This window comes from Terrapene carolina, unplaced genomic scaffold (genome assembly GCF_002925995.2).
Source record: "Terrapene carolina triunguis isolate 2854851 unplaced genomic scaffold, T_m_triunguis-2.0 Scaffold233, whole genome shotgun sequence".
NCBI lineage: Eukaryota > Metazoa > Chordata > Testudines > Emydidae > Terrapene > Terrapene triunguis.
In genome coordinates, this window is record NW_020664584.1 from 10,748,848 (window position 1) to 10,765,550 (window position 16,703).

The 16,703-nt window shown below is 57.2% G+C and overlaps 1 protein-coding gene across 1 annotated transcript in view; it reads right to left on the reverse strand.

Annotated features, from left to right (window-relative positions):
* Positions 1–16,703, reverse strand: part of CHD6 (chromodomain helicase DNA binding protein 6) — a 193,061-nt gene that overhangs the window by 47,312 nt on the left and 129,046 nt on the right. Inside the window, exons 15-20 of the mRNA XM_026656826.2 lie at positions 15,489–15,744; positions 14,908–15,118; positions 12,043–12,238; positions 11,182–11,346; positions 9,617–9,796; positions 7,508–7,618 (exon numbers count right to left, since the gene is read on the reverse strand). Of these exons, the coding sequence (XP_026512611.1) occupies positions 7,508–7,618; positions 9,617–9,796; positions 11,182–11,346; positions 12,043–12,238; positions 14,908–15,118; positions 15,489–15,744 (1,119 nt within the window). The remainder of the gene's footprint in view (positions 1–7,507; positions 7,619–9,616; positions 9,797–11,181; positions 11,347–12,042; positions 12,239–14,907; positions 15,119–15,488; positions 15,745–16,703) is intronic.

Sequence of the window (16,703 nt, forward strand, 5' to 3'; positions counted from 1 at the left end):
ATCCAGAAGCTGGTGTTGAGGGTCCTGGGCTTCCTCCAGTGGGATCTGGAGGTCACTGGCAACTCTTTGCAGTAGCTCATGGTACTGCCCATTGTCATCCAGCAGAGACAGAGAGGAAAAAGTGACCACTTCATCCAGGGATGATGAAGAGACACCCATCAGAACTGTCACTACCTGCGGATCTGGATCAACTTATTCCTCCTCGTACACTGACAGATCCAGTTGGCAGGCGGGAGAGGAGCAGTACGATTCTTGAGAAGGGCCCAGATGCTTAGCATATGGATCCACGGCCCCCAACAAAGCCAGAAGAAGGGCGTCAATCGGTTGTGGGGAACCTCAAGGAAATCGGTACCAGAGGTGCCTGAGGAGGTCATACCCTGAGGAGTAGTAAGCGTGACACTTAGACTGTCTGTCAGGGCTCGACTGTCTCCAGGGAGATAATGGAGCAGCTACCACCTCCAACACATCCGAGTCCAAAAACTGCTCCACCGGTAGTGGCTGGGCCATCAGTACTGGAGTGCTCCTGCCAGAGGGGTGGAGGTGAGATAGCTCCTGAGACACCGACACAGACTCCTCCTCTGGTGCAATATCCCTTAAGAGGGCTGGGCGGGAGAGAAGGAGAGACTTTGGAGAAGTGAGGAAAATATCCTGTAATGTTATGTAAGTCTCTATACGCCCCAGTGTCTGAGGAGTTCCAGAGGCCAAGTCCAACGGACCCAGTGTGCCCACAGCTGAAAAGCTAGGAGGTAGAGATGATGTATCCAGACCAGCACTCGCAGATGGAACCAGTGAATGTTGGTCCTTACACTTTGGTACTGAGGTAGCCGACAGAACTGGGGGGTCTTTTTCTTCCACACTTTGCCCTCCAACCTGGGGGTCTTTAGCTGAGCTGGTCCTTAGGTTCTGTTTGTGTTAAGCCTCACCTGACCTGGACAAGCTCAGGGAGGAAGCACATCTCTCTCCTTATGCCCATCAGTGCCCTCTACTCTCAAGGGAAGCCCCTGAAGAGGAGTCTTTGGGTTTAGGTACTGGAGGCTCCGCTCCTAGGCACGTGCTTGGAGGAGCAGTGCTCATAAGTTGAGGCCGATGTACAGGGGGGTCTCCCTGGCCCAGATCGGAGAGGGGCCTCATAGCCTTCTCCATCAGGTACTTCCTCAGGCGAAGCTCACGAGCTCCTCGGTTCCTGGGAGGGAAGGAGCGATAAGATACAGCACTTTGCAGGGATAGGTGCCTCACCTGGACAGTAGAGGCAGCGTTGATGTTCGCTGCTGATAGAGAAGGAGAACTGGCAAGACATGCAATTCTTGAAACGTGGGCATAGTCCCAGACCTGGGGAAGGATTCCCCAACTGAGGAAAAAACCACGCTTACTATGAACTTTAACTAACTAGCGACAAAGAGTCCTGTGGCACCTTATAGACTAACAGACATATCAGAGCATAAGCACCCACGAAAGCTTATGCTCCAATACGTCTGTTAGTCTATAAGGTGCCACAGGACTCTTTGTCGCTTTTTACAGATCCAGACTAACACGGCTACCCCTCTGATACTTTAACTAACTAGTAAGCTAAGAAAAATAGCAATTTACAAATGTCTTTATAGGTGTTATAACAGCTGCAGGAGGAGAAGACACAGAATTCCGACTCAGGCCAGGTGGTAGTAAGAAGGAACTGGAGAGGTGTCGGCCTGCACTGTCTCTTATACCCTTAGTTGGGAGCACGAGGAGATCTATGGAGCAGGCCAACAGACACTGCTTGGAAGAATTTCCGGACTCGGGCGCATGGCACGCATGCGTTCCCATGTGTGGAATACACATCGGGACCAGCACTCCATGAAGAATGAGTGTGTGTATGCGTGGCAGGGGTGGGGAATGACAATCATTTGCAAGCACAAAATAGTGCCTGAGATACCACAGGTGAAAATTAGGCCCAACAGCTACAAAACTACTTACGCGTAGTAGCTGACTCATCTCTGACTCATGCCCCACCACTCCCAGGCAACACAAATGGTGGGGAAAATGCTGTGCTTCATGGCGGAATAATTTACTTGTAGAGGGGGTGGAGGGATAGGGCTGTGACAAGAGAATCAGACGATGGAAAGGTGCACGAAGGTGTAGGATACAACAGCACAAAAGCATCCAGCACCAACTGGAGTCACACCATACCCATATTGGTTGCTGGTCCTGCTGAATCCCATCTCTCAGTAACACAAAGTCAGAGTCAGGCACACAGAGTCTCACACAGAGACACACACACACAGTCAAGCACACAAAAAGTCAGGCACGCAGACACACACAGTCAGGCACAGGCATGCAGTCAGGCACACAGACACATACACACAGGCACACAGTCACACACACCTCTTTTCCTGTTAGAACAGTGAAATCTGAAGAGCTTCTGTGAAATGTTGCCCATTAAGCCTCCCCTTTGCTACCATCTAAGCCCATCTACTGTTGCTGCCCTAGCTGGAATTTCAGAAGCCAGAACCCCTCGGGAGGCACTGAAGCTGGCTGCACAGAGGTTTGCACTTGCCAAAGAAAGCTGGGAGAGGCCCAGCTGTTTGGCTAAGCATGCAGGCCCGGCACGACACACTCCGAGAGCAGGATCAGAGGACTAGACTCCATCTGTTCACTCTTTCTTCCAAGCAGGCAAAGCCCTCATTCTTTGTGTTTAATGTTCTCTTCTAGAAACATCTTCTACCACAGACGGGGCAGGCAGGTGCCACAGGGAGCTGGGGCGGCTGGTACTGGCTAGGAGATGTTCCCAAAGGCTATGCTGTGAACGTTCCTGAGGCTCTGCTGCTGGAGAAAAGGCCGACTACAAGTGTCAGGAAATAGCCTGGCCTCTCAGGGTACTCCAGCTGCCATATTTACCCACTATTACTGCTGGGTAAAGGGCAGTTTACAGGTGTGGGCAGCACGGCATCAGAACCAAAGCAGAACCACTTGCAAACACTCAGTTATCCCAGTGACCCACCCAAGCGCAGGACAGCTGAGAGGATTCCCTGGCTGTGCATTTACTGTCTGCATTTCTCTTATCTTGGACAACAGCAACAGGCTAGTCAGTTTCACTTCTCAGTTCCCCTGCACTAGCTCAATGCTGTGATGTTGGATTGCAAACATCTCCATCCAACATTTTTAATTCATAGCAATGTCCCCGTTGTTTTATCAATGAGGTTTCTGTTCATATTAGGTTCAATAGAGGGGTTTTTCTTTTAGCAGACAAAGCCCAATGGTTGGGCCTGACCAGTGCTCTCTTGGAAACAAACCCAGACAATACAAAGCCAGGCAGAGGGCACCAATATACACAGGCTTTACGGGGCAACACAGGCATGATCAGAACAGCGTGAATCCTACGGCCTGGGGATTCCAACCCCCACCCCCATAGCAATATGTCATACACCCTGACTCCACTGCACTCCCCAGGCACTTTAAAGTTAATTAAGTAACCCTCTCCTCACGGGAATTATTAGTCACTTTCATTCACACAAACAGACCAGGAAAGGAAGACGCTGTGCTGCTGCTGTCGCCTTGCAAACCCCCTAGCACGACACCAGCTCACCCACAGGAGCTTCCTTTCAGCAGGAAAGTGTCCCCTAATTCTGCCCTGTCAATGCAATAGGCTCCGAGGCACAGGGCTCCTCTCACTACACCACGCTCTGACAGCAACGGCTGCAGCCTAACCAGGTCCAACTTCTGCAGGACCAAAGTGTGTGTACAAGTGTGCGTGTGTACACGTGTGTGTGTGTACACGTATGCACATATAGGGAAGGGAAGGGAAGGAATTTGGGCCAAACAGATGCAAACCAAGGAATTTAAGTATAATTCTTCCATTCCCTTTTACAAAGCTGATGTATAAATCACCAGCCCCTCCCCCATGGACATGCTAGGGCAGTGGTCACTAACCTGTAGATCGTCCTGGACACTTTCCCAGCCGATCGCGATCTCTGGCCACTAAAAGTCCAGTGGTGCAGCAGGGCTGCCACTAAGGCAGGCTCCCTGCCTGCCCGGCCCCACGCCGCCCCCAGAAGTGGCCAGCACACCCCCACAGCCCCAGGCGGAGTAGAGGGAAGAGAGGGGTCTCCATATGCTGCTCCTCCCTGCAAACACCATACCTGCAGCTCCCATTGGCTGGGAACGTGGAACTGCGGCCAATGGGAGCTGCGGTGGGCGGTCCCTGCAGAGAGGGGCAGTGCGTGGAGCCATGTACCCCCCCCCCCAAGGTTGCAGGGGCATGTTGGCCCCTTCTGGGAGTGGCATGGGGCTGAGGCAGGCAGGGAGCCTGAATTAGCCCTGCTGCACTGCGGACTGGGAGCCGCCTGAGGTAATGCCGCCTGGCAGGAGCCCAGACCCCAACCCCCAGCGCTAAGCCCCCTCCCAGAGCCAGCAACCCATACCCCCTCCTGCATCCTGAACCCACTCCTGCACCCCAACCCCCCGCCCCAGCCCTGACCCTGCTCCCAGAGCCAGCACACCACACCCCCTCCTGTACCCCAACCCTCTGCTCCAGGCTCAGCCCGGAGCCCCTCCCACACTCCGAACCCCTCGGCCCCAGCCCAGAGCCTGCACATCCTCCCAAACCTCAACCCTCTGCCCCAGCCCAGTGAAAGTGTGTGTGTGGGGGGAGAGCGAGCAACAGAAGGGGGGGGTGGAATGAGTGGGGTGGGGCTTTGGGGACAGGACAGGGCAGATCCTGGGTTGTACTTAAATTCAAAAAATGATCTTGTGCGCAAAAAGGTTGGAGACCACTATGCTAGGGTGAGCCATGAGGACTTTCAGCCTGCAGCAACAGCAGTGCTGGCCTGCAGTGATGCCCCTCGAGCAGAGCACGGATACTGCATCTCACACACAGACCCATATTTCCACAGGATTCCCTCCCTATTAACCAGGGACATGGCCTCTGGGTGCAGCCCAGGCTGCCAGGGCCTCCCACAGCCAGCAAGCCACACGTGGCAGCTCCTGGTTAGCAACAGCTCTTTAAAATTCCTCCGTGTGGCCACTGGGATGGGCAAGCAGCACATTAAGACTAGCCTGGGCCCGAAGGGGTAAGTACACTGCTTTGGAATTAAACAGGGCTGCGTGAGGCACGATAGACCCCTGGCACCCTGGCCTCTCTGATGAGAGCCGCTCCCCACAGAGTCGCCTAATCGCCATTCAGCTGGATTTCTGGTTTAATGCATACACTAAATGATAGAAAAAAAACTGCTGGAGGCCTGGGGTTAGCGCCTCAGCCGCGGAGGGATCAGGGCCAGGCAGCGGCTTCGGTGACTCCTGGTAAATGCTCAGTCCTGCTGGTGGGGCAATGAGAGCCCAGAGTACAGTAACTCCTCACTTAAAGTCGTCCTGGTTAACGTTGTTTCGTTGTTACGTTGGTGATCAATTAGGGAACATGCTCGTTTAAAGTTGTGCAATGCTCCCTTCTACCATCGTTTGGCAGCCGCCTGCTTTGTCCACTGCTTGCAGGAAGAGCAGCCCGTTGCAGCTAGCTGGTGGGGGCTTGGAACCAGGGTGGATCGGCAGCCCCCATATCAGCTCCCCACTCCCCTAAGTTCCCTGTGCTGCAGCTACCCAGCAGGCTAGCAATTGCCATTCAGCTGTCCCTCACCCCCACTGCCATGTGCTGCTCCTGCCCTCTGCCTTGGAGCTGCTCCCAGAGACTCCTGCTTGCTGTACGGGGGGGAGGGGGGAAGTGGGGGCTAATGTCAGGGTGTCCCCCTCCCCCCTCCTCCTGCACCACGTTTACCCCATTTCCATAGAGCAGGGGGGACACATGAGAGGGTTCAGGACGGAGGGAGCTTCCAGGCAGCAGCTGAGTCTCAGCAAGCTGATCTAATTAACAAGGCAGTGTACTTAAGATTGGGGTTAGCTACTTAAAGAGGAAATGCGCATCTCTCTTTCTCACACACAGGGTGCGTGTCTCTGTCTCTGTCTGCTATGCTCTCTCCCCTCCCTCCAAGCCTGCTGCCTTGTAGAGTGTGAGGCTACATTAACAACGAATTAACCCTTGAGGGCTCAGCCAAATGCTAGTTCATCATTTAGCAGTAAGGCATTCCCTGAGAAATATCCCACCCTCTGACTCCACCACCTCAACCAAGCTTCACAATCATCATCGCTGTATACCAGTATTAAATTATTTGTTTAAAACGTATACTCTATGTGTGTGTGTGTATATATATATATATATATAGACTTTTGTCTTGTGAAAAAAAATTCCCTGGAACCTAACCCCCCGATTTACATTATATCTTATGGGGAAATTGGATTAGCTTAACATCGTTTCGCTTAAAGTCACATTTTTCAGGAACATAACTACAACGTTAAGTGAGGAGTTACTGTACTAACGAGGTCAGTGGGGCAGAGAGAGCTGCTCCCATGAGAACCCTGGCTAGGTACTGTCTTGTACACAGAGCAGCCTGTCCTTCTTATGGCAACCCCCTGCCTCTGCCCACCCACTGCTCCCTACCTGGCCCATGGCCCAAGAATAAGTGAAGGGATGGGGCCATGGCAGGAGCTGGCGTGGGAGCTCACAGCAGGAGGGAGGGGCACGCCTGCGATGCCGCCTGTGGGGGTCACCCTGTGTTCCAGCACTCAGCCAGGCGCTGAGAAGGAGTGAGCACCTCTTAGCACTCTGAGGCTTAATTGAATAAAATAGCCAGGATCCCTGGTGCAAAGCCACTTGGCCAGCCCCACTATGACATGGCGCCCACCCCTCCTCCTCACAGAACTAGAAGGGCCGAATCCACCTCCAGGGTTGCTGGGTCAAGAAGGGTCCCAGGGCAGATGGACAGGGCCCCAGGCTGGGCTAAAACACGTGTCTTCCTGAGTGCTGGGAGCTGCAGCCAGCCACAGTCCATCACCCGCATGGCAGCGGAGCCAGGAGAACCCAAGTACACAGCACCAGGCGACAAATGCAGCTGGGGACCCATGTGCTCCCTCCAGGGCGAGGCTTTCTTGGATGGGCATGACCGTAAGAACTGCCAGACTGGGTCAGACTAAGGGTCCATCTAGCCCAGTATCCTGTCTTCCGACAGTGGCCAATGGTGCTTCAGAGGGAATGAACAGAACAGGGCAATTATTAAGTGATCCCCTGTTGTCCACTCCCAGCTTCTGGCAGTCAGAGGCTTAGGAACACCCAGAGCATGGGGTTGCATCCCTGACCATCTTGGCCAATAGCCATTGACCAACCTATCCTCCATGAACTTATCTCATTCTTTTTTTAACTCTGTTATAGTTTTGGGCTTCACAATGTCCCCTGGCAACGAGCTACTGGACACTTGGGCTCTGAACTTGCACCGACCGCAGCCCTGGGAGCGCAGCACTGCAGCACACTTGTCCTGTCTAAGGGGGAGGGCTTGGGATCCACACAGCCTGCAGCTGGGTTTGTTAGCAATGGAGGCCGCCCAGAGGAGCGTGGAGGAGTGTGCGGATGCACAGAGCAGCATGCGAGTGTGTGGAGGAGCGTGCATGTCCATGGAGGAGCATGGCTGCCCGTTTTCAGGCAGTACTCTACCTTTTCATTCTTCGCATCCGTGTCCAGCTCTGCTATCTTAGCCCACTTCTGCCAGAAGTTGGGGTCATCCAAGGAAATGTCAGTTCTGTTCCCTGAAGCGACAAAGCTGGCCTGGGGGTGAAGGAAGAGCCAGTTAACAGTCTGCAATCCATCCTCAGCAACAGCAAGAGAGGCTGTGTGCTCCCACCTGCCCCCTGTCTGTACGGAGAAGGGATCACTACCAGCCACCTCTTCATTTGCTAAGGGGGGTCAGGAGCCAGGATTGTTTCCAGCCCCCTGGAAATTCAGCCCTGGCAGTGGATAAGAGGTGGGACAGCCCCACCCAATCCAGCAGTGCCCAGATTGCCAGCCTTGGGAGCACAATGCAGTACTGCTTTCATGGGCTCCCTCCTCTATAGCAGGCACCTCAGCAGGTGGTTACAGCTGAGCTCTGATGGCACTGATGTACGGTGCGCTGCACTCTCCCTGCCCAGCGATGGGAGCACACAGCAGAGCCAGCCATTGCTCCTGTGCTTCAGGGCAACACCCCCCAGAGTCAGGTCCTATGCAGCAGGAGGAAGGAGGCAGAATTAGGCCATTGGGGTCCAAGAATGGACATTGAGCCAGTGTCTCTGCTCCAGAGGCACAGGGAGGGCAGCACTGCAGGAATAACGGCCCTGCACCTCCAGACTGCTTGCAGTCCCGGCTATCAAGCATGAGTGTGCTGCTGCTCTGGCAGCAGGGGTTCCATGGGGCGGAGAGACCCACAGACGCTGCACACATGGCAGTAGGGGTTCCATGGGGCACGGGCTGGACAGACTTTGGATAAAGGTGCTCAGGCCCCCAGGACAAGGCCAACCCTGCAAATTCCCCTGGGATCTGTGAGAGCAGCTCGGCTCTTTCCTTCTCACACTTCCTCCCCACAACAGAGGGCGCAGGCCTGGCTCAGCCCTGAGGGATCCAGGACAATGGATCTAGCAGGGGGGCGGGGGGAACACACAGCCGGCCCTGCCATTGGGATGCAGCTGGCAATCACTAGAAGGAGCAGACTCCAGCTCCCTCCCCAGGGCCATGGGGCCTCCAATGGTCCCTGCTGAACAGGTTCTGGACCGGGCAAGGTCTCTGTGCAACCAATCAGTATCGCTGGGGCCTTCGTGACAGCCCTTTGTGCAGCTGCGGTGCAAGGCAGACGATCACGCACACTGTCGAGGACTGCCTGCTGACTAGGTTCGGCGGTGGCCTAGAACTGCATCACAGCACTGTAGTTGCCATCGCGTGGCTAGACGACTATGCACACGCTAAATAAATAAACTGATGGTGAGCGAGCAATCTGCAGAGTACAAGGGATCTCCTCAGAACAGAGCAGCATCTCCTGGAGGTTCCTGAGGTGGGGGAAGGGATCTCTTCCAGAGCTGAGAACAGAACCCCCATCTCACTCTAACCCAGTGGTTCTCAAACGTTTGTATTGGTGACCCCTTTCACATAGCAAGCCTCCGAGTGTGACCCCCTTTATAAATTAAAAACACTTTTTTATATATTTAACACCATTATAAATGCTGGATGCAAAGCGGGCTTTGGGGTGGAGGCTGACAGCTCATGACCCCCCATGTAATAACCCCATGACCCCCTGAGGGGTCCCGACCACCAGTTTGAGAACCCCTGCTCTAACCGCTAGAAAACACTCCCCCGCACAGCATGGATCGTCCAGACACCGTGAGGAACGCAAAAGCCTGGGAAAGGCTCCACAAGAGACTTCCATCCTGGGTGAACAGGACAGAAGCCAAGCTGAGCTGCTCACACGGCCACCCCTCGCTGCCACAGGCCGGCCACGGCATTCCCTCCTACTCTGGTTGGTGTTCCCATCCGGCGCCCTCCCACGCTGCCCCACTTTCTGTACCACCTGGACTCAGCTCATGACCTCAGCCTGCCCTTGGAGCACCAGTGAGTCCGTGCAGGGCAATGGCTCAGCAGGGGTGGGATGCAGGCTGCACTGACACACACAGGGGAGCTCAGAAAGCAACAGGCCAAGCCAAGAGCAGGGAAACGAAGTCTGTGTCCCATCTGCCCAGTGCACCCCGGCCTCGCCCACCCAAAGCAGGCAGGCAGCCCCCCAGGCAGCGCGCGCGGCACCTTAGCAAAGGTGGAGCCCTTCCCTTCCGACTGGATAGTGATCGTTTGGGTTCTGCGCTGCAGGATCTGATCGATATCTTCCTCGCAGAACTTGGAGCCTTCATCTTCCTCATCCATTAAAGCCCCATACGCTCCTTTCCGTAGCAAGTCCTCGACCTCCATCTTTGAGAGCTGCTGCACCTGCAGAAGATACAGGATGTCAGCATTGTGCCAGCCGCCCGAGAGCCGGGGCTGGCCTGGGAGCGCAGGCATGGGGGACAGAGGCTCCCTCCCCGAGCCAGCCCTTGAAGGCAGAGGCATCTAACAGCCCCAGAGCCATGGTGCTAACTGGAACCGCAGCGCCCATCCCTGCAGATGGTGCCTGTGGAGCTGCAAGTGCCTGCAATGACTGTGCTAGACTGCAGCTGAATGCCCCCAGACACAGCCTGCTCCTGACCCGAGTGGACAGGGAGGGATCTGGGTGAGATCAAACAAACACTCAGAGGGAAAGTGAGACAAAGGGCTGGGTAAAACCGCAGCCCCTCTGCCGGGCTGCCCCCTGGAACTCCTGTTAATGCAGCTGCCCTTCCCGGCAGGGGACCTGCCCACACACTCCCAGCAGGGCTCTGCAGCTTCCTCTGGGCTAGGAATAATCCAGTCAAGCTACGAGACTTCACCTTCTCCACACTGGTACCTGGCCCTTCTCCTACCCCCACCCCTCCCTGGGAGTCAGGGCTGTCACACGGGTGTGCTGGATCTTTAAGCTATCTTGTTTATGATGCCATGGCAACTGGCCACCGCTGCTGGTCAGAGTGCTAGGAAAATTCGGAATCCGAGATGGGAGAGCCCTACCGGCCCCGGCCCCCAAGACCCAGGCCCCAGCTCTATTACTTGAAGCTGTTCGTGTGCTTTCATGCTTCCTGCTAAGTTGTCACCTCGTCCAGCTGGCAGCGCCGCCTGGGCACAGCATGCACCACCACGTGCCCTCTGCTCTCTCGCAGGCAGCTCCCATCCGTGGTGGTTAGTCTCGACAGCCAGGGGACAAGGCACCTTTGGGTACACTCAGTTCCATCAATGTGGGATCTCAGCGCCCCTGGGATAGGCTCAAAACTCAGTCCTTAGCGGACATTCACCCATCCAGAGCCACAATAAACCTAGCGGGGTCGGAAACCTCTGCTCAGGGCAAGTCAATGGCTAGACAAGCAAGCATGGCATGGAGAACAACTGTGGAGGCTCTAGAGCTGGGATAGCAGGGGCTGCAGGTCAGGCCTGAGGGACATTGGCTGCAGGACAGGACTGACGTCCATGGCAGAGGTGCCTGAAATCTGCTCTGTCAGGGGCACGGATCCTCCTCAGGGTCTGCATGAATCCTTGGCTCCACACTCACCTGTGCTGTGCAGGCAAGCGAGTGGGATCTGTCCTATACTATGGACCACGGGCCTACTCCGGTGGCTCACCCCTGCACCCCTCTGCACAGCCATGGGCACTGGGGGCACACACAGATGCAGCCACTCAGGGGAATGCTGCAAGGAGCAGCAGAGGCACAGAGCCTTCCCATGGCCCCAGCCCCCAGACGGGCAGCCTACCCCATTGGTGCTGCCCTTGCGGTTGATGTCCTGCAGCACGGCCTTGTCCAGGCCCAGCTTGAGGCTGGCCTTGTCGAACATCTCGCGCTCATAGGAGTTCCTGGTGATGAGGCGATAGACCTTCACGGCCTTGCTCTGCCCGATCCGGTGGCAGCGCGCCTGCGCCTGGGATAGCAAAGGCCACAGTGTCAAATACAGCATGCGAGCAGCATAGGCACGGCTCTGCCTGGAGCCGCCAGTACAGGAGCCCTAGGACAACTGGCAGAGCCCAGCCTCCGCCTCCACAAGGTGTCCTAGAGCTGACCTGAAGGACCCACCCCTAAGGAGCCTCCCTGCTGGGCTGGCCAGCAAGGGGCAGTGAGCGCCATGTGGATGTGATGCAGAGGCCTGTGCTGGACTCAGCCCACCCTGCACCTGAGCTGCCCTCCTCTGAGGCTTCCATTCACTGCAGTGCAGGCCACGCTGAAGCCAGGGAGCTCTCAGCGATCAACTCCACACACACACACCCCCCGGGCCATGCTGGAGCAGGCACCCGAGGGGGGCAAGGTTCTGCCCTGCGCCGACCCCCCAGCATAGCTGCTCCTTACTATGCGGCATTTTCAGCACCACTCTGCTCTGACTGCCTGGGCTGGTATTCTTTAACTGGCCCCAGCGGTGGGTGGTATCTCATCCCGTGGTCCCATTGGCTGTCCCTAGCAATGGGTGGGGCCCTGTCCCATGGTTCCATTGGCTGTTCCCAAGGGTGGGGCCCCATCCCATGGTCCCATTGGCTGGCACACAACTCCTCTGTTCTAATCAGCACCATTATTCATGCAACCCCTGGTGCCCCACCAACACCATCACGGCCCTGCTCTGCAATACCTGGAGGTCGTTCTGTGGGTTCCAGTCCGAATCGAAGATGATGCAGGTGTCAGCAGCTGTGAGGTTAATGCCCAGGCCTCCTGCCCTGGTGCACAAGAGGAAGACGAAGCGGTCTGAGTCTGGTTTGCAGAAGCGATCGATGGCAGCCTGGCGCAAGTTCCCACGCACCCGCCCGTCAATGCGCTCGTAGGTGTATCTGTTCAGACAGGGAACGGGGGACACGGCCGGGTCACCATACAGCCTGCACCATGTGGAATAGAGCGTCTCGTCTCTGCAGACCCAGCTCCTGGAGCTGCGGGGTGCCAGCCGCCAGACTCACAGCTGCTCTGGCAGCTCCAGGACACCCATTCCATGCAGGCACAAGGACCCTGGCTCCCCTGCTCCTGGGGCCAAGGGCAGCAAAGCTGAGAGATGTGGACAGACAGCCCCACATGGCACAAGGGCCTACGGGCTGTGCAGCACCTGAGGGCAGGAAGCTCTACCATTCTGGAGCAGAGACAGGGCCAGGGGCTGCTCCCTGTCAGAAACCCATGTAGGGGCCTGCGCTGCTCAAAGCTCTGTGTCTTCATTTCCAGGAAGCCAGCAGGAGCCACACTGCAACAGAGGGGGCCATGGACCTGGCCAGCAGACCCTGTGGCCTTGCCACTGCCTGACCCTGGGGGCAGCGTTCTGCAGGGTTCCCCCTCCCTGAGGCTCCCCCACAGGAAGACAGTGCAGCCTGCACCTGCTAGCTCCAGCCCCAGTACACAGTGAGTGATTGCGGGCTGGGGACATTCTGCTCTACTGGTCACGATGGACGGGGCCTCTTGTATCAGTGCTGCCTGACGGGCATCCTGTGGGTTAAGCAGCCCGCACAGTCTGGGCTCCCCTGGGGCCAGCCAGCACCGGCTGTTGATTCCCCACCAGGAACTAGACTCCTCTTTGTGGTGGCAGGGCCACTGAACAGCATGCCGGCTCAGCACTCAGCCACGAGGCTCCTATGGGCCATGGGGAAGGAGCGACAGGCACAGGGGAGCCTTAGCCCACAAGGTCCTGTCTCCACCCGGACACTCCCAAGATGGCCGACAGACAGGCCACGGTGTGCCCAGGGAACGATGCTCTAAGATCTCTTGGGGAGCCAGCACTGGGGGGGCTCTCCGGACAAGACGCTGCACAGTAAGAACAGGCCTCCACACTCACCACTGGGGCAGATGGTAGTGAGGCTCCCTGGGAATATTGGATAGGTGGGGCCAGATCCACCCCCATCCCCACCCCCACTCCGCACACGCTGAGGGCACAAAGCCCATGTGAAGCTGCCCCAAGAGGCAGACATATTCTCGCAGGGTAAAAACAGAACAAAAGAGTCACCCCCTTTCTGGCACAGCAGGCACAGGCATGGTCTTGAGGCTGCTCTAATATGTGCTGGGGGAAGCACACAGGGGTGTGCAGGGGCCTTTCTCCACAGCCTGCACTGAACACAGCTCAGCTGCCCCCCGGCTTGGGACCGTCACTCATTGCAAACTGACCTCCGTGCTCACTGGCAGTGGGCGTGACAGAGCATGGCACAGGGTGGGTAAGCAGCGCTGATGTAAGGATCCAGGACCTAGAGTCCAGGTCTGCAGAGCCTGAGATGGCTGATGTTCCCACAGTGCACTGGGAGGCCACGCAGAGCCCCAGCCATGGGGCAGTGTAGGGAGTAGGTGTCGCAGAGACCCCAGAGCGACAGCCCTCTGACTGGCCAAGTGCCCTATTGAACCCTGGAGGGTGCCCCAGGAAGTTGACTGTGCACTACACAGACTTTGGATCTGCTGCGACTCAAGAACTCACCTCGTCTCCTGGTCTTGGCCTCTGACCCTGGCCTGTCTGACCCTGATTCCTGCCTCCCGCCTGGTTCCTCTGATCTCTGATCTCCCACCCTGGCCTGACTTTGACCCTGACTCTTGCTAATTGAACCCAGCTCTAGCTCACTGACTGCCGTCCCTGATGTGTGGACCCCAGCCCAGCTGTGACCGATAGGTCCCTTACAGTGGACAGGGCAGGGTGGGTGAAGGGTGTGGGCAAGGCAGGTGAAGGTGAGGGGCAGGGCAAGAGGGGCTGGATGGGCTGATCCATGTAAATAACAGAGCAACATCTCTAAGCCGTTTTCCTGCCACTTCCTCTGGCCACTTCTCATCTCCCAGCCGCAGCCCAGCGTGAAAGTAACTGAAGGGAATATGGCCGTGGCAGCTGCGTGTGTGTGTGTGTGTGGAGATGGGCAGAGAGGGGGGCCAGGAGCAGGGGTCTATGCAGCTACCAGGACACCCAGGATCTCCCCCAGAGCACCTAGGAATGGCCCTGACACTTGAGCATCACCCCGATCTACCACCACCCTCTGCGGTCTCCCATGCGGCTCTTGCCTGGAGCTCTCCACCCTAGCCAAGGGGGAGCTGGGCCAGACTGAGTGCTGACTCAGCAGTGCTGGGAGCACCTCAGAGCCCAGCGCATGTCTGCCCAGTGACCCCTACCCTGCATACCCGGCCAGGCTAAGCCCCCGCAGGCTTAGCACAGAGCGGGAGCCCCAACTGGTTGGGCTGCATGGAGCGGCCAAGAGTCCAGGGTGGGCGAGTAGAGAATGGAGTGAGGAAGAGGAGGCTGCTGAGGGCCAAGTGAGCAGCTGCTGTGACCTGGCTGCAGCTAGCTGGGGCCCCCCAAGCCCAGATGGCAGTGCTGCATTGAGAGCAGGGCCTGGCCACGCTCACCTGCACTGCACACCAGGGCACAGCCTGAGTTTGTGACCCAGCCCGTTCTGTGTGGGCAGGGAGGGCCGAGAGGGCACGTGCCCGATGACTGGCACATACAGCAGGGTGGGGGGAGTGGGGAGTGCCAGGCAGCGCAGGCTGTACTGACCGCCTCTGGATGAGATAGTCCTCCAGGATGTCCAGGCAGCGCACCATCTGGGAGAAGATCAGCACCTTGTGCCCACCGGCGATCAGCTTGGGCAGCAGCTTGTCAATCAGCACCAGCTTGCCAGCCGCCTGGATCATGGCCTGCAGCTGGAAGTCCAGCGCCTCTGGGCTGTGCGACTTACGGAAATCTTCCAGGATTTTCTCCTCCGCCCCTGCAAAGCAGGAGGGGAAATCAGCCCTGGCTAGAGCTGTGGCCTGCCTGTGCTGCCCGGGCACAGCTGCCCTAGCCCTGCTCTCCACTGTCACACACCATGGGGTAGCAGGCCCCAGCTGCTGCCAGAGCCAGGCCCGACACCCGAACCAGATGGTCTAGGAAGCTGGTAAGTGGCCAGAACTACAGAGAGTAATGACTACACCTCACTCAATGCCCCTGGATGGGAGCTGCTGAAAAGCACCCGCCCTGGGCGGAGCTCCTCACCACCATGAGGCAGAGCAGCGGCAGTACTGGCGCAGCTCATAGTGCTGATGAGGTTGGGCATGTTGGTGTGTCCTGCCCCTGGTCCCCCATGCCCCACGGCTCACCATTGATGAGATAGGGGTGGTTGCAGCACTTGCGCAGCTCCATCATGGTGTTGATGAGGTTGGGCATGTTGTGCTGGTTGGCGCCCTTGGACAGGAAGGAGAAGTTCTTCTCTAGGATGGCCCGGTAGTATTTCTTCTGGATGTTGGTCAGCTCCACCTCAATGATGGTCTCCTGCTTGGGCGCTAGGTTCTTCTCCACATCATCCTTCAGCCGCCGCAGCATCATGGGCTTCAGGATTGACTGCAGCTTCTTCACCTGCCCAGGACAAGCGCAGATTGCACTGTCCCTCCCTGCCGCATGCATGGCAGGCAGTGAAGACAAGTGCAGAGCGCTCCTGGGGCAGCCACCATGTGTGTGAGGGCTCTGTGCTAATTGCCTCCCAGGGACACCAGGGCAAGCCTGTTCTGCTAACACCGAGAGAGGACTTCTCCAGTGCCAGCCTGCAAACTGTGCTGGGGTCTGAGAGCCGGGCTGGGCGGGACTAGCCTTGGTTACACCTGTGCAGCCCCACTGCTTTCACCCGGGCAGGTGTGTGACAACCTGGCCTTGCGCCCAGAGTTCATAAACACTTCTGCCAGTGAGCCTAGCTTCCTCCCCAGAGCACAGCTCATTCCCAGGAGCAGGCAGTCCAGGGAGCAGGTGGTCTGAGAGACGCCTGCTGAGCAGAGGCCTGTGTGAACCCTCACTGCACAGTTCATTGCCTCTCTCTGAGCACCCAGTTTATATCCAGCTCCTGCTTAAAGTGAGCCTTCCCTGTATGCCCCAGTGTGATTCCTCCCCTTGTGGGCACAAAAAGTGTTGCTGGCACAATGCAGGCAGCTGCTCTGAACTGGGCCTGTTGTGAGCAGAAGGGAGGTCCAGGGCTCCAGTCCCACTGGGACACTGCTTGCTCTATGGCTCCATGGACTGCACAGTGAGGAGGGGCAGACTCTGCAAGCTCCACCCAGGCTCTCAAAGAGCAGCAGCAGAGTCCTCCAGACGGACCCAACACCAGGGATTCCAGAGGGGGTGTGCAGAACCAGCTGACTGCACATGACAAGAACCTGCCCCAAAGGGCACAACTTTTCCAGAACAGAGCCACTGACACACTCATTTAACTGCCCCCTTTGCATCTTTACATTTGAGAATGGGCGCGTGGTGGGGCTGTGGAGGTGCCGGGCGCGTGGAGGGGCTGTGGAGGTGCCGGGCGCGTGGAGGGGCTGTGGAGGTGCCGG